Source organism: Vespa mandarinia, chromosome 12 (genome assembly GCF_050613455.1).
Source record: "Vespa mandarinia isolate Hongniang chromosome 12, ASM5061345v1, whole genome shotgun sequence".
Lineage (NCBI taxonomy): Eukaryota > Metazoa > Arthropoda > Insecta > Hymenoptera > Vespidae > Vespa > Vespa mandarinia.
Window position 1 is genome coordinate 2421601 of NC_140821.1, and position 23400 is coordinate 2445000.

The 23400-nt window shown below is 26.9% G+C and overlaps 5 protein-coding genes across 10 annotated transcripts; 3 read left to right on the forward strand and 2 right to left on the reverse strand.

Moving 5' to 3' along the window:
• Positions 1–267: 267 nt before the first annotated feature.
• Positions 268–4448, forward strand: Pcif1 (Phosphorylated CTD-interacting factor 1). The gene is made up of 6 exons (XM_035883533.2): positions 268–487; positions 955–1239; positions 1311–1466; positions 1545–1693; positions 1792–3153; positions 3235–4448. The coding sequence occupies exons 2-6, from the start codon at positions 982–984 to the stop codon at positions 3506–3508; spliced, it is 2199 nt and encodes a 732-aa protein (XP_035739426.1). The 5' UTR covers positions 268–487; positions 955–981; the 3' UTR covers positions 3509–4448.
• Positions 4449–6376: 1928 nt separating this feature from the next.
• LOC118449217 (uncharacterized) lies at positions 6377–12980 on the reverse strand. Of its 5 annotated transcripts, none has more exons than XM_035883527.2 (10): positions 12839–12980; positions 9990–10109; positions 9681–9823; positions 9425–9575; positions 9108–9355; positions 8957–9017; positions 8670–8866; positions 7384–8591; positions 7169–7312; positions 6377–7075 (listed from the first exon to the last, which is right to left on the reverse strand). In XM_035883527.2, the coding sequence occupies exons 2-10, from the start codon at positions 10090–10092 to the stop codon at positions 7054–7056; spliced, it is 2277 nt and encodes a 758-aa protein (XP_035739420.2). In that variant the 5' UTR covers positions 10093–10109; positions 12839–12980; the 3' UTR covers positions 6377–7053. The 5 variants fall into 5 exon arrangements, with proteins under 5 accessions (XP_035739420.2, XP_035739424.2, XP_035739423.2 ...); XM_035883531.2 differs by lacking the exon at positions 12839–12980 and adding an exon at positions 10520–10652 and having other exon boundaries at positions 9108–9352; XM_035883530.2 differs by lacking the exon at positions 12839–12980 and adding an exon at positions 10520–10652 and having other exon boundaries at positions 8670–8863.
• On the forward strand, positions 11508–17501 carry LOC118449222 (organic cation/carnitine transporter 2). The gene is made up of 12 exons (XM_035883537.2): positions 11508–11521; positions 13046–13084; positions 14330–14418; positions 14824–14968; positions 15087–15303; positions 15397–15503; positions 15578–15732; positions 15814–16003; positions 16203–16335; positions 16423–16738; positions 16837–17021; positions 17082–17501. The coding sequence occupies exons 1-12, from the start codon at positions 11508–11510 to the stop codon at positions 17256–17258; spliced, it is 1767 nt and encodes a 588-aa protein (XP_035739430.2). The 3' UTR covers positions 17259–17501.
• Positions 17502–17851: 350 nt separating this feature from the next.
• Positions 17852–20000, forward strand: LOC118449186 (uncharacterized). 2 transcript variants are annotated; one of them, XM_035883457.2, is made up of 4 exons: positions 17852–17928; positions 18321–18494; positions 18596–19556; positions 19760–20000. In XM_035883457.2, exons 2-4 carry the CDS (start codon positions 18389–18391, stop codon positions 19998–20000), a joined length of 1308 nt encoding a protein of 435 aa, XP_035739350.2. In that variant the 5' UTR covers positions 17852–17928; positions 18321–18388. The 2 variants fall into 2 exon arrangements, with proteins under 2 accessions (XP_035739350.2, XP_035739349.2); XM_035883456.2 differs by having other exon boundaries at positions 17871–18122.
• An 807-nt stretch (positions 20001–20807) lies between these two features.
• On the reverse strand, positions 20808–22534 carry LOC118449187 (SOSS complex subunit B homolog). The gene is made up of 2 exons (XM_035883459.2): positions 21763–22534; positions 20808–21342 (listed from the first exon to the last, which is right to left on the reverse strand). Exons 1-2 carry the CDS (start codon positions 22219–22221, stop codon positions 21094–21096), a joined length of 708 nt encoding a protein of 235 aa, XP_035739352.1. The 5' UTR covers positions 22222–22534; the 3' UTR covers positions 20808–21093.
• Positions 22535–23400: the final 866 nt, after the last annotated feature.

Consider the following 23400-nt stretch of genomic DNA (forward strand, 5'->3'; position numbering starts at 1 on the left):
TTATTTGAGGTAGAAAAAATATCATAGTTTTATTTAGTTCTAAATTAATTTTTTACAATAGTTTGATATACAAGCTCGTACTACATATCCAGGAAGTAAAGAAATTTTTATTTTCATACGTGGTATTTGTATATGCAATATGTTCTTTTGGTAATATTTTAACATAACCATTTATATTAAACTAATATTTTTTTCTATTAATTTATTGTGGAAATAAATTGTAAAAGTTATTCAAATTGAAAAATAAAAAGAAATATAATTAAAAAAATATCGTATCACATTCGAGTACGAATGTAAACTGTTCACGTTCCGCTTTGAAAATCTACTGCGCATACGCGAGAATTCTTTAGGAATCTGGTAGGATAGTTGATTCAGTTCAAGGAAATGGCGTCTCGTAGGTGGAGATCATTGCGTCGAATTTCACGAATCATGAATGAATTTTAACGTTCATCACATATCTTTTTTTAATTACGTGTGTTATTAATCGGTAAGTTGTATATTATAATTAGAACATATTTTGATAGTTGAGAAACGTCTAGATTTTCGATAATTACTGATTATTAGTGGCGCTTAGAAAGAATGTAAACAAACCTGAAGATATTAAGTACTGTCAAACAGTATTAAATGAGAATTATACTTTCAGAATTATCCCAAGAATTTATTTGAATGTATTTATTAATTTAACGTTAGCTATATGATTTAAATTTTTTATATATTATGATATAGATTGTTTATATTGTTCTTATACTCACTTTCAACAGGTGCATAGTCCTTGCATGTCCTAACTGTTTTTTTTTTTTTTTTTCTTTTATTTATGTAGGTATAAATATTATTAGTGAATAAAATTGTATTTAACATTGGAATATATACTAATAAGAACATAATGTAATTGAGAATTCAATGCGATAATAATCTATTGTAATGAATATTATATTAAAATGTTTACATTCCTAGTATATTGAAAAGAACGACTATTGAACGATGAATGAAATAAGTGGTAATAAACAAGAGTTACCAAATACTTCGGCTTGGGAAACTCTATCAGCACCATCTCTATCTTCAGCATCTAATATGCATCATCATCATCAAACGTTGCAGCAGGATACAAGTACAACAGTTATGCAAGTTATAGTTCCTACTCCTGTTAAACTTCAAGGTCCTATATTATCTCCAGCTCAAACGGTAACCGATCATTGTTCGCAACTTGGACATCTGCAACAAACACCTTTAATGACTCAGGTAAATAGCAAAACATTATAAAATAAACGCTATAAAAGATTTTTAATTCATTTTATTACTCATCGGTATAGGGTTTAGCACCAACAAATTTTTCTGATCTTGAACTTTCGCCTGAACTTCAACAACAAGGTTGGAAAAAATTCTGGAGTAAACGAGAAAACAGGCCTTATTTCTGGAACAAATTAACGGGTGAATCATTGTGGGTTGTCCCCTCTTTAAAATCTCAGGTATTATATTTATTAGGAAAAAAATAACACTTAATGCACGGTGAAGGAGAAGAGTCTAATGCATCTATTACATTAAAGTTTGATCCAATCACGGATCCCCTTGGTATATGTGGTGTACCTCCAGTTCCTGGAAATGGATCAATACCTCTCTGTACACCAAGTGGTGGAGTAAAACGTAGAGCTTCAGAAGATGGTACTGCACCAGCTCCAAAAAAATTTGTGTTAGCGTATGTATAATATTTATTCATAAATTTAAATATATAAATAAATTACTTTTTTCATTTGAAATATTTATTTATTTTTTTTTTTGTTTTTTAATTAACAGAGGTCCATGGGATCTTGAAATTCCAACCAATGTAATTATTCACGAACGAGCACCATCAAATTTGCCACATGTCCATCCTGAAGTGGAAGCATTAAGATGTGGTTTACTTGCAAAGTTACGTTTGTGCTATCAAGAACTTTGCCATACACGAGAGTCAATAGATGCCCCTAAAGATTCTTTTAACAGATGGTTAATGGAACGTAAGGTTATAGACTGTGGATCAGACCCATTGTTGCCAAGTCAGTGCTTTCCAGAGATCTCTATGTCGATGTATCGTGAAATTATGAATGATATCCCTATTAAATTAGTAAGACCAAAATTTACTGGTGATGCTAGAAAACAATTATCTCGTTACGCGGAAGCAGCTAAAAAAATGATAGAATCAAGAGCAGCCTCTCCCGAAAGCAGAAAAGTTGTAAAATGGAATGCCGAAGATACATTTCAATGGCTCCGACGGACAGTCGGTGCAACATTTGATGACTTTCAGGATCGACTTGCTCATTTAAAACGTCAATGTCAACCTCACCTTACTGAAACTGTAAAAGCAAGTGTCGAGGGTATTTGTTTAAAAATTTATCACTTGTCTACAGAGTATGCAAAAAAAATTAAGGATAAAAATAATCAAATATTAAAAGACAGTGGTTTAGGGGATGTGATACCATTGGGGGGACCTGCTAGTATGCAAAGAAAAGTTTGGTGTTATCCAGTGCAATTTTCTCTTCCTACTCCTCGGCTTCCACAAGTGGATTATCTTCCTGAACGTGATCAAACAATGTTACGTTTTCATGGTGACACTATGTGTATTAATAATACACATTTAACAAAATTAGAACATTTGTATAGGTATAATTGTTTTGATGATAAAAAATTTGAAATGTTTTTACCTCGTGTATGGTGTATGTTAAAACGATATCAAACATATCTTGGCAATGAAGGACAAGCAACTCAGATGGCTTTGCCAGTTACAGTTTTTGAGTGCCTCCAAAGATCATTTGGTGTGACATTCGAGTGTTTTGCATCTCCTTTAAATTGTTACTTTAGACAATATTGTTCAACGTTTGCTGACACAGACTCCTATTTCGGATCAAGAGGTCCTTTTCTGGATTTTAGACCTGTAAGCGGCTCTTTTCAAGCTAATCCACCCTACTGTGAAGAACTCATGGAAGCAATGGTCAATCACTTTGAACGTCTCTTAGCAGATTCAACCGAACCTTTGTCTTTTGTTGTATTTCTACCAGAGTGGCGAGATCCAGCACCTAATGCTCTCATAAAGCTAGAAAGTAGTCATTTTAAGCGTAAACAAGTAGTAGTACTTGCAATGGAACATGAATACAGACATGGACTTCAACATATATTACCGAAGTATATTGAACATAATAATTAGTATATTAAAATATCCTTTATTATAATATTTTAACAAATGGACATGGTTTGATATTTCAGAGGTGAAGTAAACATCAGAGCTGCTCATGGAACTTTGGTTGTATGGCTTCAAAATGCAGCAGGTGCTGCAAGATGGGGTCCTACCGAGGAACGTGTAGAGGCATTATTAGAAGCTTGGCGTCCAGGAAGAGAAAGAGAAAGAGATAAACAAGAACTTCTTTCTCCACCTAGGCAAACTCATCAACAGATTCCTGCAACACCTGTTCCAGTGTTAGCAACGCAAACTCCTCCAACAATGCCACTTTCACAAACATTATCTACGCATCCTACATAATCATATAAAAAAACTTTCTAATATAAATTTAATTTCAGTTCATGTTATGTAAAAAGATCACAATCGGTAGCAGACTCGTGTACCCTTTTTAAAACATCGGACTTCATATGTCTAATGACATTCTGACTTTACTTCGTGTACATATTTCTTCTAAAATATTTAGTTTACATATACGATTATATTTTATATCAAAATTAATAATAATTGTGGAAGTCGTCAGATTGAATCCAATGTATAAATATGTATTTCTATGGAACACTTGTTTCTATATCTATATCGCATTCTGTATTCAGTATATCTTAGTTATGTTAAACACATTTTGCTTTTCTTCTTGTTATAATAATATTTAAGTACAATTGCATTATATAATTAAGTAATGAATAGTAAAACTAATATAAAAAGTATGATGAAAAAAAAAAATATATATATATATACATATATCTATTATATAGGTATAGAAAAAATGCACTCTCTCTAATTTGATAATAATCTCGTGTCACAATGTCTAATTTTTATAATAACATTAATTAATTATGATCAGTACGTATGTTAGACTTTGTGAGACGCGACATGTAAGATATTAGGTATACTTGCCATGCAAGATAAAATTGGTACTATTGTAAAAGATTAAGAGATAAAGTCTATATAATTATTTATACACGCACACAGAATGTTGCAATTAGTGATCAATATGAGCACATAGCCAAGTTTATTAAAATTTATGTTACTAAAATGCGCTTTATGCAATTATTTTTAAGATATATATATATATGTATATATTTTATATATATATATAATATGTATATATATATATATATATATACATACACATACACACATATACCGTTTTCATTTCTGCTATAAAGTTAGAGTTGAAAATATCAAAAAATCCATTGAAAATGTTCTATTTAAATATTAGATACAACTTCACTGGAATATATACACTTCAATATATATATATATAAAAAAAAAATTGAATTGTTATATATTCCATGAAATAAATAAAAGATTCTCAAAGAGAATGAAATGCATAAATAATTAATAAACATGAATAAGTTGTGATATTTTAATTATGTTTAGGGCTGTGCAATTTTATCGTATATTACTGATATGATATAAGAAAAAAATAAAAAAATAAAAAGAGAAAAGTATTATAATTATATAATATCATACTAAAGAGAAAAGAATAAACACAATGGCCAATATATCATAACATTGAGACCAATATAATAACATTGAGATAGAAATATTTCTCTTATATCATATGACAACGTAGGATAAAAAATCTCACATTGCCCTAATCATTCTTTCATTATTTTTATTTTCAATGAACTATAGATGCGATAATCATTTTCATATTATTGTACAATTGATTTTTCTATTACGATAAATATATAATATTTATCGTTTTTATATTAACACAGTGTATATATACACGTTTTGGCGATAATTTGAGATTTTTGTGGGATAGCAATTATACGAATTATTTAGTAAATGTAAATAGAACAGCAGGCGATCTTTTGCCAAAAAAAGTAAAAAAATGGAAAAAAAAAAAGGAAACATGCTTCAAGTATATTTTTCTATATGTAATATGTGCTCATAAATTTATTTCTCTAGGGAATGCTTAAATCTGAAAATTTTTCAATTAATATTAATGAATGGATCAAAATTTTAAAAGTTCTTCCAATTGAAATTGATTCGCGATCAATATATCTTGATAAAACGAATTTTATTTACTTTTAATTATTAAGAAATATTTTCAAAATTTTAATGTATCTAATATTTTACCGGAAGTTTGTCGATGTGATTTAAGATTTAACATTCTGTGGAATGGGTAACTATATACAACTTTAAATTGGAAAAATGTCATATTATTTCGAATGAAAAAATAAAAAAATCTTTTACTGTTAATAATAAACTGCGATCTTCGAATTAGAAAAAAAAAAAAATTATCAATTTTGATTAGAAAATGAGGAAAAAAATCTAACGCGCATGTCCAGAATATAATGGTTCATATTAAGTATGGAGGTGTAGTTCTCTATTTTAAATCGTCACTAATACGATATTTTGTGTTTATACACACGAAATCAAAGTCGTTGAAATCCGTCATATGTATCTTGAAAAATTGATAGGATATTTCTTGATACAATGAATGAATAGTGAAATAAGAGTACTGCAATATTACGATAAGTTAAAAATATAATAAAATGAGATTTCTTTCAGAAAAACTGTCTGTCTTCATCAGCTGAATAAATATACAGTAATCTATATATGGTGTTCTCTAAACGCGAAATACATCGTTGTAAGTCTCGTTTATTGTTAATAATTAATAAACTTGTAGTTTCTTAAACAATGTATATCTTATGAATTCACATTATATTTACAAATTATGTTTTTATATGCATGATAATAACAAATTAACTTTATCTTTATATTACTTATATATTTATTTATACGAGATGCCATATCATTGTTATATAAAATTATGCAGTCGTATGATATGTTTCTTATGCATCAAGTTATACTAAAAGGTTATAGAGAACACATTAAATAAAAGATATCTTTACAGGTTATAAGAATATTTCATTCTTATATTAATTAGTTCTATAAATGTGTTCTTTGCAAATATCTTCTTTACATTCACATTAAGTATCTCTATTGTTTATCAAAGCATAGAATTTATTTTCTAACAGTTTCAATATTTTATATGGACATTTATTAAAGTGGAAGAATTATAAAAATTACTGTATTATATTCATTTGATTCAATGTTCAATACATATAAAAAGCGACATATATGACTTTAATCTTATAAGGATATTTTTATTTTTTAATTTTATTGCTATTGTAGTTTTCAGTAACTGTTTAAATACATTTATCAAAAATTAAATAATTTCCACAGGTTAATTCCTATAGTAATTATAATAATTTCTTTCTTTAAATATATTCAAACATTTTTCTTTTTTTTTTTTTCTTTTTTTTTTTAAAGTCATTTCTTTTAGAAAAATAACAAACTATTATGTTATGGACTTGGTCCTCCACAGCTAATAGCATCACAGATGCATTTTTAATTATTTCAAATCAATTGACATTTGTACATATATATTTTGTGAACAAAATTATATCATTTAAGATTTATTTAGTTCAAGTCAAACAAAAATTTATTTGTTGCTTATTAATATTAAGACCGCTTTCGACGGGTGTGATTAATTTCGGAATGAATAGGTGTCAAAATTGGTACAAAATCTTAGTATAAGTAATTTAAAAATCTTATGGAAGAATTATGGTTAAAAAACTTTAAAATATAGTATCTATTCTACCACAGTGATTGGATAGATCTAATTGGCTTAACATAAATTACACGCGAGAGTAAGTTTTAACAGATCTCATTGAAAAAATAGGAGCATGATACCGTTGATTCATATTTGTAACAAAACTAATTAAATGTGCTGCTATATATAGAATATTTATTTACATTGCAATGTACTTATTATGTACTTTGCTTTAAATATTCTCTTAAATATATATATTTTTTTTTTTCTATATTCATTTAAATCTCCTTAGCTTTCTACAACAAAACAAAGATGTGGACATTTATTATTAAACAAAACAAAGTAATATAATTAATTTGTTTTATTTTTTAAAATGATGCATTACTTACTTTCGTAAATTTGGTTCCTTCAAATTTTGTGGTGCCTTCTGTCTTTTAGGACGTCTCGGTGAACTATTCTCAATGTTTAAACTCATTGTGCTACTTTCAGAATCACTAGAATTTTCAAGCGGTGGAGAATAAAGAATCTTTTTTCTGTTTAAAAATAAAATTAATGTTTCTTAAATAAATATAAATATAATTATTTAATAGATAATCATACATACGAGAAAGAGTTAGAATTCTGTAAAAATGTTGCTTCGAAGGGAACTGCCTGCAATTTAACATCAGAATCATTAAGTTTTTGTAAGACAACTTTAACAGTACTTGGATCTTTGTCACTTGTAGATTTATTCTGACTTTGAACTTTTTTCTTTCGTAAAGTTATACTTTCAGAATTATCTGCTTCAAATGATTTATTTATATTTTTTAATTTTTTCTGTTGATGTGTATCCAATGATATATCTATCATTGGTATTGTACAATCAATTGTAGTATTTGAAAGCTGAGGCAGTTTAACTGTGAGTTGATCAAATAATGAATCATCTTTAATATCATTATTGGTAGATGGAATTTCACAATTTTGTGTTAATTTCTGTAATGTAGTCGTTATTTCAGGTTCCGGTTCTTTTGTTACTATGGACTTTACAACGGAATCTTCTAAGACAGGTAATTGTAAATCATTTATATCAAAAGGTACATTATTAATATTTCGTCGCATAAACATCAAAGTAAATTCGTCAAGATCATCATCCATAGTTTCGGTAGAATTTCCACGTTGTCGTGTTACAAATCCTTGATTATTTATTGTAACATCCCCTTCCGCTTCAAAATTATTCTCTTGAAAGTTATTTAAAACGCTTCGTTTTTCCGAAGTATGACATTTAAATCTATTTTTTTTAGTATATAAACTATCAGACTCTTTATTATCTTCTTGATAATTATCACTATTATTATTATTATTATTATTATTATTATTATTATTATTATTATTATTATTATTATTATTATTATATTGCATTGTATGTAGCATGGAAGTTTTTGTAGTACAATCATGTGCATTGTCACTTTTATTATTAAAATTCTTTATTTTATTACTTTCCATATTTGAATTTGTTGAGGAAGAAAGTTTTTGATAATCGTTCAATAACCAACTTGGGCCTTCAAGCGGATCATCAATAGTAGATGCATCATTATGATTATCTCTGCTATTTGTTTGTACATCAAGTTTAGGCTGTTCATTTTTAAAGTTTCTTCTACTATTTTGTATAGATACATCATTATTTTCTTCTGTATCAGTTCCTTCAGAAATATCTATTGATAATTGCGTTTCTGAAATAACGTTATCATCCTTATCTTGTTTATTAGATATATTATTTGTTGAATCATTAATTTCTGTATTTTCATTAACGACTTTATCTTTAATTGAACCCAGCTATTAAAAATAGAGAAATTTAATTAAAAAAGAAATATAAATAATATAAAAGTTTAATATAAAAAGAGAAAAACAAACCCTTCGAATATTAATAGTTTGGCAATTTTGTAACAATTTAGAAACGTCATTCAATTTAACACGAGGACTTCCTACTAAATTTGTGCATTCTGTATTATTTGATTCTGATAATCTATTAGATCTTGATCTCGAATGTCTCTCGGATAACTGCATAGAATATTTACTTTTTCGTTTACTTAATCGCCGTTCATCTCCTTCTAGGAATATTAAATGAAATAGTTCGTTTTTAAATTACATTACATGAATCTACAATGTATCAATATATTACTTCGTATAATATTTCATACCACTAGCTCTTGATGAAGTAACATTCAATCTTTCTGGCATTCTACAGATACGACCACCAGTCTAAAATAATAAATTCTGTATTAATAATTTGTTTTATATTTATTAAATTAGTATTAAATATTCATTAATTAAATTGGCTTTTATACGTGCATTTCTTGCTTGTGTATCAACGGGAATAGAACGTGGGGAATTATCATCATTTACATTGGAATTTTCAGATAATATTACTGGCGTTGATACTTCTTCTATAGTACTCAAGGTCGTCGTTGGATTATTAAAATGTTGCATGTTTACTCGACTCAAGTTAATAGTGGGCTTTGTTATTGTATGCCCACTTACCATCGGTTTAACTATTCCTCTAGTAGGAGATTTAGACGATAGCCTTCTGTTATCTCCTTCTTTAAAATCATTATTTTATAAATAATAATTAACTTATATAATATAAATTCAATATAAAATTATCTTACTAGAAAGTGGATTACAAGACATCCGTATGTTCATATTAGAGGAAGATGTAAATTCTTGGCAGGAAGCAATAGTACTTGTTACAAATTTAGTCATCGTAACTAACATTTTCAGCATTTCTTTAGCATTTTGTAATACTTTTAAAATTGTATTCTGAAAAAAAAAAAGAATGAAAATTTATGTAATTAAAGTAAACATATTAAAATATAGGCTTAATATTTTTTTGTCATAAATATATTACTTATATATTTTACTTACATCACGTTTATTACAAGCTGAGCTCAAGTCTTGAACTTCTGCTAATAAAGCAACATTTTGAGAAAATAGAAGTTGTCCTTTTTGTTTTTGCTTAGAGAGTGCCTTTGCCAATGAACTATTATTACTTCTTAACTTTTCATATGCTATGAAGAAACAATATTCATATCATGATAATTAAAATATATATATACATACATATATATATATATATATATATATATATATATGAATATATGGAATATATGGAATATATGGAATATATGAAAACATTTGTTGTTTCTCATTTTATTTTATAATCAAAATACTCACAGGACATACAGCCTCTAATCCTTTGATATCTCCCTAAACACTGTGTTCTTTTAATGAGCACAGTGGCTCTTTTGAATCTTCTATGTCTCGATATTTGTGACATTATTTGTTTCTGTTTTTCTAAATTTCAATAAAACAAGAAATATAAGTTATTATGAATATATAATTATTTCATTATTTACAATAAGAAGATTATATCAAATTATACGAAATATATACTTTTACAAGCTGATCAGAATAAAAATTGTAATAATAATTCAAAAAATATAATACTATGGAATAGTTAATTATATGAAAACATTATTCAGTTTAACGAACATACGATTATTGTAACTGTAAAAAATATATAAAAAGTAATATTATATAATTGAAAATTTTTTATAAATTTAACGTATGTTATAAAATGATGAAAATAAGTTAAAATATAACGGAAATATATAAATGTTTAATTACTGGCTAAATCAAAAGAAGTATTACAAAACTACTGCACATTGAATATTACACTATGGAAATATTTTTATTAATATTACATTTGAAAGAAATTGAATTAAAAATCTCTCATCGTATATTTTTTAACTTTGATACTTCGAAGTACTGTCTCAAAAAAGCTTAGTAATTGATACAAGAGAAACATTATCGCCATTGAAAACGTCCTAGAAAATAGGTTATGAGAAAGGAGAACGAATACCCGATTATTTTTTACTACAGCGCTATCTAGTGGTCATGTGTAAAAAAACATTGACCAATAAAAAAAGAACCATTATTAAAAATTAAAAGAAGTTTTTAACTTTTATGATAAATTCAACGGTTCCGTGTCATTGTTTCTTTCGATTAGGTATAAAATTATTCTTAATTTACTAATTAAAACATTAACTTACTTAGACACTTGACATACGTAATATTACAATCATAATCTATGGAATAGAATCAAGCAAAATTCATATCTTCACAAAAGAAAGAAAAAGAAAACGAATACATAATTAATCTTTCATTTTCACATTTTTTGTCTTTGAAATATAAAAACAAAGAAAAGAAATAAAATACATTGTAACTGTGTAGATGGTAATATTAAATTAATATTGTTGTATTATAGAATAAAGAAAAGAAAAAAAAATTCTTTATCGATAACTTTTGCCAAAAGAACTTTTACGATAATTGTAGATAAAAATCAGATCGTTTTACAATCATTGACCTTTCGCGTATCTTTCTTCACTTTCGTCATTACTACTGTCAGTCACCTCCTCCTACTCATATTTAAAGTACGAACTTCTATTACTGTATGACTAATCATCGAAGTTGTTAATGATTTTGGCCCATCCACATATATATATATTTGGATATAGAAAAGTATTCTATATTATAACAAAGAAAAGTTTGAAGTTGGAACGTTTAATACGAAATTCACATCGTTGTCTCACTATTTTTCGCGCTGAGAACTTTCGATCGTCGCGATATCGATCATTTCTTTTTTCTTTTTTTTTTTTGAGTGTTACTTTCAGTTTTTATTTTCTTCGCATAATGGAAAGTGAAAGGTCAGTTTTGTTTACGAACTTTTTATTATTACAATGTAATGATTTGAATTTTAACGTGTTCTTTCATTTATGTCTTTTGTTTTCTCTCCATATTTGTTTTTTTTTCGATTATTCTCAAATATATTAATCGAATATCGATTCGATTATTAAAAAATTCTTATGGATTTGTTTATAATCGGAAATATTATTGAGACTTTATGAAACAGCTTAAACAATCTTTTATTCTGTTTTTTATTCTTTATTGTTAAAAGAAATGATAGATAGAAATCAAAGTTTAATAATTCAATCAATTCATGAAAACGATTAATTAAATATCGTAAAAAGAAATATTTCTTCATTATATATATATATATATATATATATATATATAAATATTAAATTCGATTTTAAGAACGATAGTCGATATATCGATAAAGAATTATCGGTTATTCGAAATAACGGATTTTTCCACCTGTGTAATTGAATCTCAATACTTATCAAATAAATATCGATAAAATTTCTTTATCTATATGGAAAATCCATTAAAACTATTTTATCTATAAGAAAAAAGAAACAAGATATTTCTTCTTCTCTATGTTAATGGATACTAATATATTACATGCTAATTAAAAACTGATGCTAATTATAGATTGATCGCATGTTAAATTTGAAGTAGAAATTTTTTTTCAACGATTCGAAAAATCTCTTTTCTTTTAATTTATTTAACTTCAGTCTTGCACTGTCACAATATTTATTTTAAGATTCTCTCATATGTATTCTTTGTTCGTATGTCGGACAAATCGTGTTCTCTCTCTCTCTCTCTCTCTCTCTCTCTTTCTGTCTCCCTCTCTCTCTTTCTCTCTCTGTTTCATTAGATATGTAAAGAAATATCCTTCACTTAATCTAGTTAAAACCAGTTTTATCGGGTCTGCCTAGAGATTCTTTTCTATGGACTCATTGGTTAAAATAAATATTAATTTCATTTTTTATATAAATATTTTTGGAATAACGAAATATAACCTCTCTTATTTCGTTGTTGAAAATCTTATAGTCGTATCAGTTCCGTAGGCGGAATCGTTTGGTACGCTATATCAAGCTAGTGGTTCTCAACTTAATGTTATAGTTAATCCATAACAAAATATATATATATATATATATATATATATATATATATATTCTTAATTAGATTCTTTACAATCATTTTTTACCTTATTTTTTTGTCCAATTAAAAAAGTAATTCTACACAAAAAATAAGTTGAAAAGAGAAAAAAAATAAATAAAAATAAAAAGATGGAAGATAAAGAAGATTTTTTGTCACATTCGTTTTTATATACATACGTATTCCATGCGATATTGGTGTATATTTTGCCAAGGTGAAGGCAGGTTTGGACTAGAGAGGTTGCAAATCGGACAAGGATGGTGTTCGCACCGTTACCACCACCCTTCCTCCCCCACTACTTTTCTTTACCCTTTCTCTTTGAAACTGACAGTGTTAACGGCACAGAAGTGGAATGCACTTGTAACGAAAAACGGCAGTGTCTAAAGAGCAGGAAGAATCTTCGTGAATCGTGAAAGTGCAACGAAGTTAGTACATATATATATATATATATATATATATATATATATATATATATATATATATATATATATATTGTTAATAAATGGTGCATAAATAAATATATATATATATATGTATATATATGTATTTATTTTATGTATATATATATATGTATGAATTTATATATATATGTATATATATATATATAATTCAATTAAATTTCACAATATTAATTATAAATATTCAAGTTGATTTTTTTATTAAATTATAATTCTCTGTATATTGCATTTATTATATTTGAAAAATAATTTGACAAATTTATAATATTTACATGGACTATACTTGATGATGGTTCGAGTTTCGAGAAAAGTAAGGAAATTGAAAAGATTTTATAGTTCATTCGATTTTCTTTCATTTATAAAATAATTTTTAGATATAAGAATTTTCGTTTTGTTCATTATAAAAATTTATATATTATAAACTTAGGAATATAATTGTATGCAATTAAAGATAAGCAAATATAATGGAGTATAGATAAGCAAAAGCTATCATCTTTTCATTATTTCGGAAAAAATAAAAAAATAAAAAAATTCTAAGATAGCAATTTATGTGACATACATTAGTATTTATTGTATAATATACATTTTATGCGTGTAATCTATTTTTTTTGTTTTTTACAGAAATAGAAGAAAATATATACAAAAGTGAAGAAAACGTTGACATCGTTTTTCATTTTAATCGTACACCTAACCGATTTTATTTAAACGAATTTCAAATTAATTTCTTTTAGATCGATCGAAACGAAGTTCGGCAAACTAATTTCAAAGTATAATTGAATGATTTGAATTATTTTGGATTTTAAGAACGAATAGGAATAATTAAAATAATTCGATTTTAAAAATTAATTAGGAATAATTAAAAAAATATATTTTTCGATGATCTAAATATCAGTCGATGATAATGAAAGTGATTTAACATAAATCATTGATAATATTAAAGCACATATATTGTTATACGCTATTTTTAAAATTTTAAAATCACATACCCAAAGAAAATTATTTTTCAAAAATAAATATATTTACTTCTTCTTTCTACGCCATTGTTTATAGACAAATTATTTTTAAATAATTCCAATCCAAAGTCGAAATCTCTCGAAAGAATTTACGATTAACGATTGCGCAACAAATTTACGATTACAATAAATCAATAATTCAAAAAAAAAGAAAGATGTTTGTGTCAACAAGAGAGTCATTTGAAAATATAATTTACAGGTTGTATTCGATGAATGAAATGAGTGTTCAAGGGTTCTACACGAGCAAACCTGATTCATTATCGATCATGAAAAAGGATATTTTAGAAGGTATCAATGAATTTTCAACGAAATAATATTAATCAAACGATATTTCATTTAATATATCGATCTAATTATATAATATTTTTATGTTAAGATTTAATAGATTAATGGATTAGAATATCAGAATGTAATCGTTACGGTTTGTAGATTGATTTAACGTGAACGTAATTAAGGCTAATCATTATTTCTCGATCGTGTTTATAAGATTTTTTTTTTTGCATAAATCGTTTCTATTTACGTGAATGAATAATAATTTTTTTACTAGTTCTTTACGAAAACATATAATAACTACCCAATAATCATCTAATACGTAATATTAAAAAATATATAAGATAGTAGATAGAATCGTGTTTATCGTTCGTTATGGCATAAATATAATGAATCCTCAAACATAATTGAAGTTGTTCTTAGGAAAGAACGAAACACCAAGGACGCAAGATCTGGATCGTTTTGGACTTTATCAAATGATGATGTATGCAATACTCAGCATACCATTATTATTCTCAGCTGGTTTTGCGTTATTATATGTTTTCACAGCAGGTGAAGTTAAATACAGGTATATTCTTTAAAGTAAACTTCTTTTTTACTTTTCTTTTTTTTTCCCTTTTTTTTTTCTCTAATGTAAAACATCGATAAATATATTTATCAAGAGTTATCAATTTTTTTAAGTTCAGATGTCTCGTTCCGGAATGTGAAAATTCTTCTGACACTGTGTTTAGTCCACCATGGATTTTAGACTCTGCTCCGAAGATAGATGGTACATTGGCGACATGTACACGTTACGCTGTAAAAGAAAATCCTGGAACGTGTTCATCTGTTTCCTTTCAAAATATCACACAAAATTGTAATGCATGGTTCTATGATCCCAATGAACATACTATACTTAACGAGGTGAACATTTTCTAGCATCATAAGCATTGCATTTTATTAATCAGCATTATATTTTATTATATATATATATATATTTTTTTTTTTTTTTAATAGTGGGACTTTACTTGTGATAATAATCGATGGAGATTGACTTTAGTCGGTACGATTAACAACGTCGGACAATTAGTTGGCCTGATCTTCGCTGGATATATTTCTGATAAGTTAAGATCAAACGACTTAATTCATCGACTTATCAAAAATCGAACGAATTATAATAAAATTATATTTGTGTTAGATATGGAAGACGAACGATGTTAACCGGTGCAACTTTTATCAGTGGAATTAGCGGTTTGATTCATTCATTTTCTGTTAATTATTGGATGTTCCTTGGATTCGAATTTATGGATGCCGTTGCAGGAGCTGGAATTTATAGCGCTGGTTTTATCTTAGGTATTTTTAATAAAGAATAATTAAAACTTCGAGATTTAATCGAGAAACTAAAGGAATATTTTATATTTTTCATGTTTCTAGGAATGGAATTAACCGGAGCTAAAAATAGAGTCTTAGGGAACACCATAACAAATTGCATGTTTGCTCTCGGTGAAATAATTTTAGGTTTAATTGCTATGTGGTTGAGATCTTGGCGTACGCTTTTACGTGTTGTTTATGGTCCAGCTTTGTTAGCCATATTCCTTCCTTATACTATACCGGAATCAGTCAGGTAATAGTTGTCAGTGAGTATTTATCTATGTTGTTGAAATGTTATCCATATTGCTGAATTGTTATCTATATTATTGTATAATCTATTTACTGATACGATCTTCGTTTATGTCATTAATTTTTATTAATTAGAAATTATTGAACTTATTATATACATAGTTGTCATATTATTTTCTTTATAATATCATGTCATTTTCAAGATGGTTAATGGCAAATGGTAAAAGTGAAGAAGTTGAACGAGTATATCGTAAAATGGCAGAAATGAATGGGTTAGAGATTTCAGATGAAACTATTCGTATATTCAAGGAATTAAATGTCCTCGAACCTGCGAATGTACGTAACATTTCATTATTTTCTCTGATTCATTAAGATTTATCAATGATACATTTAACATTAATTAATTATTCTCGTTAATTTCAGAAAGAACAATCAGACCAAAAGACAAATGAAAAGGGACCAATCAAACAAGTTCTCCACAGTTCCATCATAATGATTCGTTTACTCATTTGCTCGTTCTGTTGGTTAACAAATACTTTTATTTATTACGGCCTATCTTTAAATTCGGTAGCATTTGCAGGTGATAAATACATGAATTTTATACTCGTTGCTGTTGTTGAAATACCAGCACATTTTCTTACCTGGCTGTTAACTGATTATATCGGTCGTAAAGCTACACTTTCTGGATCGTTTATTTTCAGTGGACTTTTTTGTCTCGCCATTCAATTCTTACCATCAGGTAATATAAAATTGAAATAAAATAATTAATACATATACATATTTATTATTAATTAATATATACTTTCGACGTATCAAATCAAATTAATCATATTACAGGAGGCTGGTTATATACTCCTTTAATTTTATATATGGGTGGAAAATGGTGCATCACTATGTCTTTCTCAACAGTCTATCTTTACACAGCAGAAATGTTTCCAACAAATTTGCGACATTCATTGCTTGGGATTTGCAGTATGACAGGTCGAATAGGTTCCATATTAGCACCTCAAACTCCACTTTTGGTAAGTCGAATCTTATGATTTTAATCGATATTATAAAAAGAAAGTTTTTTATTTACATAGATGCAAATTTTACCTGAATTACCATTGGTTATCTTTGGAAGCATGGCTATTTTGGCCGGCGTTTTCTCCCTTATTTTCCCTGAAACTTTGGGAACAAAACTTCCTGATACCGTATGGGAAGCAGAAAATATAGGTAAAACGAAACTTCATTCTCGTTCGCAGGAATTACCATCTTAAAATAAAAAATATAAATTATGTTCTAAGAAAGAGAAAGAGAAAGAGAGAGAGAAAGAGAGAGAGAATCTTACATTATAACATAGTTAAATATATGTCTTAAATTTATTTACTTATATAATAATATATATTTTACTTATATAATAGTCATAAAATTAGATTCAGAATTAATATTCTGATTTAATTGATATTTCACATATATTTGATAAAATAGTTATTGTTATTTTTGTTTATTTAAGAATCATACACTGCCTCATAAAACGTAATAAAATAATTAATATAGAAATAATATAATTAAGAACTGTGAATAAAGAATATTATTATCAATAAATATTACAATTTTTATAAATTATATTAGATTATAATAAATTGACTTACTCTCAATATAACAATACATGTAATAAGTATATAATATTTTCATAAATATATATATATATATATATATATATATATGTAATTGCGCAAATAAAATTTACAAATTTATTTAAATACTTCTTTGTTTTCTTTTGTTACCGACATTTTGAAAGGAGTTCTGTATTATCGACATATGATAAAAAAGAAATTACATTTGATTTTTAAAAATATTAGTCGGTATCCTAAAAATTTGCAGTAACATTGCAAGACTGACTCAGAGTGTGATGTATTTGTACTTTATAATCTGCTGATATTTATTGTGAGAAAAAAATACTTCTTCGATTGATTCATTAATAAATACGTTTTAATTACTGTGATTTATTACAATGTCACGATTGTCAAACAAAAGACTATGTTCACAAATTAATGTTTCGTTTAAATTATTTACAAGACAATCTATGACACTTCGTACAACAGAAAGAAAACATGAAACAATTTATGCTCTCTCATCTGGTTATTTATTTTTATAATATAATGAAAATTAAATTAAATTATTCTTTTTTATTTTCTGCATGAAATAATTTTATGAGATAATAAACTATCGATATTTTTTTCTTGCTTACATTTATAACTTCTACATAATCTTCCTGTAGTGATATAATAAATACAATTTAATGATATTTACAATAAAAATGAAATATTATTTATAAGGTCATGGAAAATGCGGAGTGGCTGTTGTCAGAATATCTGGTGTTAATGCAAGCAAAGCTTTAAACAAAATGACGACAATATCAAAAATAGAACCTAGGAAAGCTGTATTAAAAAAAATTTTAGATCCTGAAACAAAAGAAGTAATAGATAATGGTTTATGTTTATGGTTTCCTGGTGAGTTCAATCTTCTTAATATATATATCTTCTCTTATAAATATTTGGACAATATTTAATATTAAATATTTTTCAAAGAATATCCTCTTTTTATGTTTCAGGACCAAAATCATTCACAGGTGAAGATTGCGTTGAATTCCATGTCCATGGAGGATCAGCAATATTGACTTCATTGATGAATGCACTTTCTAAATTACATTTTTATCAAGCATTGCCAGGAGAATTTACTAGACGAGCATTTTACAATAATAAATTAGATCTTGTGGAAATAGAAGGTTTAGCAGATTTAATAGAAGCAGAGACTGAACAACAAAGGAAACAAGCATTATTACAAGCCAATGGACATTTAAGTAAACTTTATAAAGATTGGCGAAAAAGTCTCATTAATATTATTTCTAATTTAGAAGCCTACATAGATTTTAATGAAGAAGATAATATAGAAGATAATGTCTTGGAGATTTGTAATTGTTCTGTTAATGATCTTATTAAAAGGATAGAACAACATCTTTCAGATAATAGAAAAGGTGAAATTTTACGAAATGGAATAAGAACTGTAATTATTGGAAAACCAAATGTAGGCAAAAGTACAATATTGAATTATTTAGTTCAAAGAAATGCTGCTATTGTGTCTCCTATTGCGGGAACTACCAGAGATATTATTGAATTAAGAATAAACATTTCTGGTTATCCAGTTATATTAGCAGATACTGCAGGATTTACAAAAAGCCCTAAAGATCCAGTCGAAAGCGAAGGTATTTTTAGGGCAAAAGCATACGCAGAAAATGTGGATCTTATAATTTTAGTAATAGATGCATGTGAATATCTACAAAGTGGAATGACATATTCAGATTATATGAAGGAATACATTAATAATATGAATTTAAATGAAATATTAACAGAAGAATATAGAAAGAGATGTATTGTGGTTGCAAATAAAATTGATCTTTTGAATGAAAAAAATAAGGAAATTATAAAAAAGGAAAACGTAATTGCGACTTCCTTTATAACAGAAGAAGGTCTGTTAGACATAACAAAGATTATGACACATTATTGTAAAAAATTGTAAGTATTTAAATATATAAGAAAATTTGCAATTCTTACCCATTGAAATCCAGATTGTGTCATCTATTATATGATTGAAAATAATTTTGTCCAACAGGATGTCCATGCTTATAAAAATTAAAATGGGAAAGAGTTAATATAATTTATAACATTAAAATATAATATAAATAAAAGCAACAATATCATTACATTTACTTTTACAGATGTCGTGATACATTCAATGAAGATCCGGTAATCAGTCAAACTAGATATAGACATCATTTATACAGATGTCTTAATAATCTTCAGAATTACATAAAAATAATTTCTGTTGAAAATTATGATATGGTAATAGCTGTAGAAGAAATACGAATTGCAATGAGAGAACTTGGAATGATAACTGGACATGTTTATAATGATGAGATATTAAATAACATTTTTAAAAATTTTTGTATTGGTAAATAAAAAAAATGAATATTATCTTATATTTCTTATTTTAAATAATCGTCTCATTTTAAATAATATTATATACGTGTGTATACACAAAAAAAAATTATTATCTTACAAAGTAAATAACATATATGAAATTATTTGAAATTTTGCGCTGTCGGTAATATTTAACTGCAGTTCTGCAAGATATATACACTTGCTTCATATATATATATAGTTTTCATCAAACAGGGATTTCTGTTATATTTGGTGGCAACTCTGTTAAATTATGAGGTTAATCGTTGCTGCAAATTATTGGAATGCATTAAATAAAAATTTTAACATTTGAAGAAAATATATGTTGAATAATGAAAACTATGTACAATAATTATTTTGTATGTTTTATACAAATTATTATCAACGAACTTCATTAATTCTTTCAATTGAAATTTAAAATTATATTACAATTATATATATATATATATATTACTCGTTTAGATTTGAAAGTATTACTATGATTCCTCATCTTTTTCTTGAATTTTTCGACTTTTTGAATCATTAATCAAACATTAATTAGAAATAAAAATTAATTATATTTTATTTACGAAGTTTTCAATGTATTAAATTATAGATGTAAATTTTTTTCTTTTTTTTCTTTTCTTGAAGGACATAATAGTATAAAAAATGTTTTCAGATATAGAAAGAATAAAAAGAAATCTGTTGATGTGGTAAAATTTTACTCTAATAAAATAATTAATTAAATTACACATATCTCTTTTGAACACAAATTTCGCTTAATCAATGTAATAAGTACTACATAAAGAAGAAATACTTATGCTTCAATTGTCGTCATTCTGATTTTTTTATCTTTATAATTGTAAATACATTATTGATCTCACTTAGGTTGTATTAATGTTATTGTAATTTTGGCATAACTGCTTTTAAATGCGTACAATTAAATACGTCATTTTAACGTATATATATATAATTGTCACATTGTCTCATAAGAACTGATATACACAGATATACAGAAATCTTAGAAAAAACTTTATATTACAATTGTGTTGGGTATTGTGTCTTTGTGTACCTCATAAGAACACATCATGATTAATTGTATCTTACACATATGTTATCTGCGATCAATACGACTACCATTTCTATAGCCACCACGACCTCGTGAATTACTTTTGGTGGTAGCTGTAGTTTTTGGTGAAGTTTCATTGCTAGAATATCTTGCGGACCCACCAGGTAAACCTGATCCTCCGCTATTATTACCTCCATTATTTCCACCTCCCCCATTACCAATACTTCCACTCTTTGTAGTTGTTGAACTTCCAGTTGTACCAGTTGTAGGTGCTGTTGCATTACTTTGTACAGCCTGTAAAGTAGCCATTAATTTGATATTTTATTAATAATAATGTAAATTAACTGACATTATATAAATTGCATTTACTTAATGTCTTTTCTTATTTATAAAATATGAAGTTTCTCTTTAAGTAAATTAATTCTTCTTTATCCTCATTAACTCAAATTAGTGCTACGTTCATAATTTTGATAAAATATTTAATACTGTCATCTAAATCTATAAAATGTGGATATTATTGTTATTTGTATACATTTATTTAATTACAAAACGATCAAAGATCATTTAATCAAAGGAATATTAAAGTAAAGCATATACTGAAATAAATATCATTATTAAAAGACATCATTGATTCCCAAAACTAATAAAGATGTACAAGAAATATAATTTTAAAGGATATAGATATTAGAAAAAGGCAAACTTAAAGCCACTTACCAAAGGCTGACGTCCAGGTTGACCAGAAATGATACTTGCATTTCCATTATTCGTTATAGTACTATTAACATTATTACCAGGTGGTCCTGATCCACTTTGATTAATCAATTGTTGAGCCAAAGCAGGATTTGGCTCGCTCATATTTAATTGCTCGTTTATGACCATACAAAATTCTCCGATCTTTTGAATATCTCCGTTTTTTCCAGAATACAATGTCAAACATTGTCTCCAGATAGAGGCATATCCTTTGGTTAATCTAACGATGTCACCAGGAACTAATAGTTGTCCAGGTTCATCCCAAATGGAGACATTCATACAAGCTGTACTGTCAGCAACTTTGAACGTTCGAACTTCGCGGTTTTCTTTGGTGATTGTAGGATGACCAACCTCCAATATAATAAACACTACATTAATATTTTTCTGGCCAGGCCTTATGTCTTTTATTAGCACGTATTCCATCGTTCCGTCAGGCTTAAATACGACACACGTCGTCCCTCCTTACGCGGCGTCCACTAGCTTGAATAAATTCGAACGTACGTTAAAAGTTTTGTCACCGTATTATTGAAAATTTTATAGCTTCCCAACCCTTTCTAATAGAGCGACGTTTTTCGCATGAATTTACGTAGCTGAATATAGCTGCGTACTTATGATAGCGCGATCTCGAAATGATAACTCTCGAATACGTCGAGCGTATGAAATGTTCATAAAGATTAATACGCTTGTTACGTTGCTGATACTTTATGAAGCAAGTGTCGGCCATATTATTGTAGTACAATTTACGGACACTAGTCTCGCTAATACAGGAGGAATCAAACTTACCAGAGGAGTATATAAAGCCAATAATTTATATAGCATAAAGCGCCATACTTCGAAAGTTTCTGATACATTCTCGTCGGCTATGTAACATTCTTCTGTTATCGGGGAGGAAAATTATATCGATAAAATAGAACAGGATAATTATGATATAGTGTCAAAGTTGTATTTACAACTTTAATGAAATTTTCTCGTTGATTATATTTTCTCATTTTTTTTTTTTTCTTTTTTTATGAACTTGATAATATTTTTCAATTATAACAAGAAATAATCCTCAAAATATTAATAATGTTATAAGCTAGATGTACAAATAAGTTTTGTATTAAACATCATATAATATTTATTAAACTAATCTAGATATATAATTCGAATGATATGAAAATAAAATTATTTCTCTTTCCATTCGATATTTTCTAAAATGTCGGTATTCGCGCTGTAACGTAGCGACCTCTTGAATATTCGAGTAATCTAAAAGTTAAAATAGAAAACTTTAACGTTAGGTTATAATATGCTAGTAGTAAAGGTCAATAATCAACGATGCAGAATACATTTTATATATGGCAAAACTAGTTTTAATCTATTGTTGGAATATTTAATTATTTCACAATAAAAAAAAAAAGAAAAACACGATTGTGACATCCAACAAAACAGAATCTTGACTGAAGGAATTTTTTGCTTTAGAAATATTCAAGTTACCGGGCAAGAAAGTCGTGGAACCAAAGAAAAGAAAAAAGCAAAAAGTAAAAAAAAAAATAGAAAAAGAAAATATAAAAAGCCTCAAGATCTTTGTTAAGAATTTTAATCTGCTAAGAAAAGAAGAGAAAA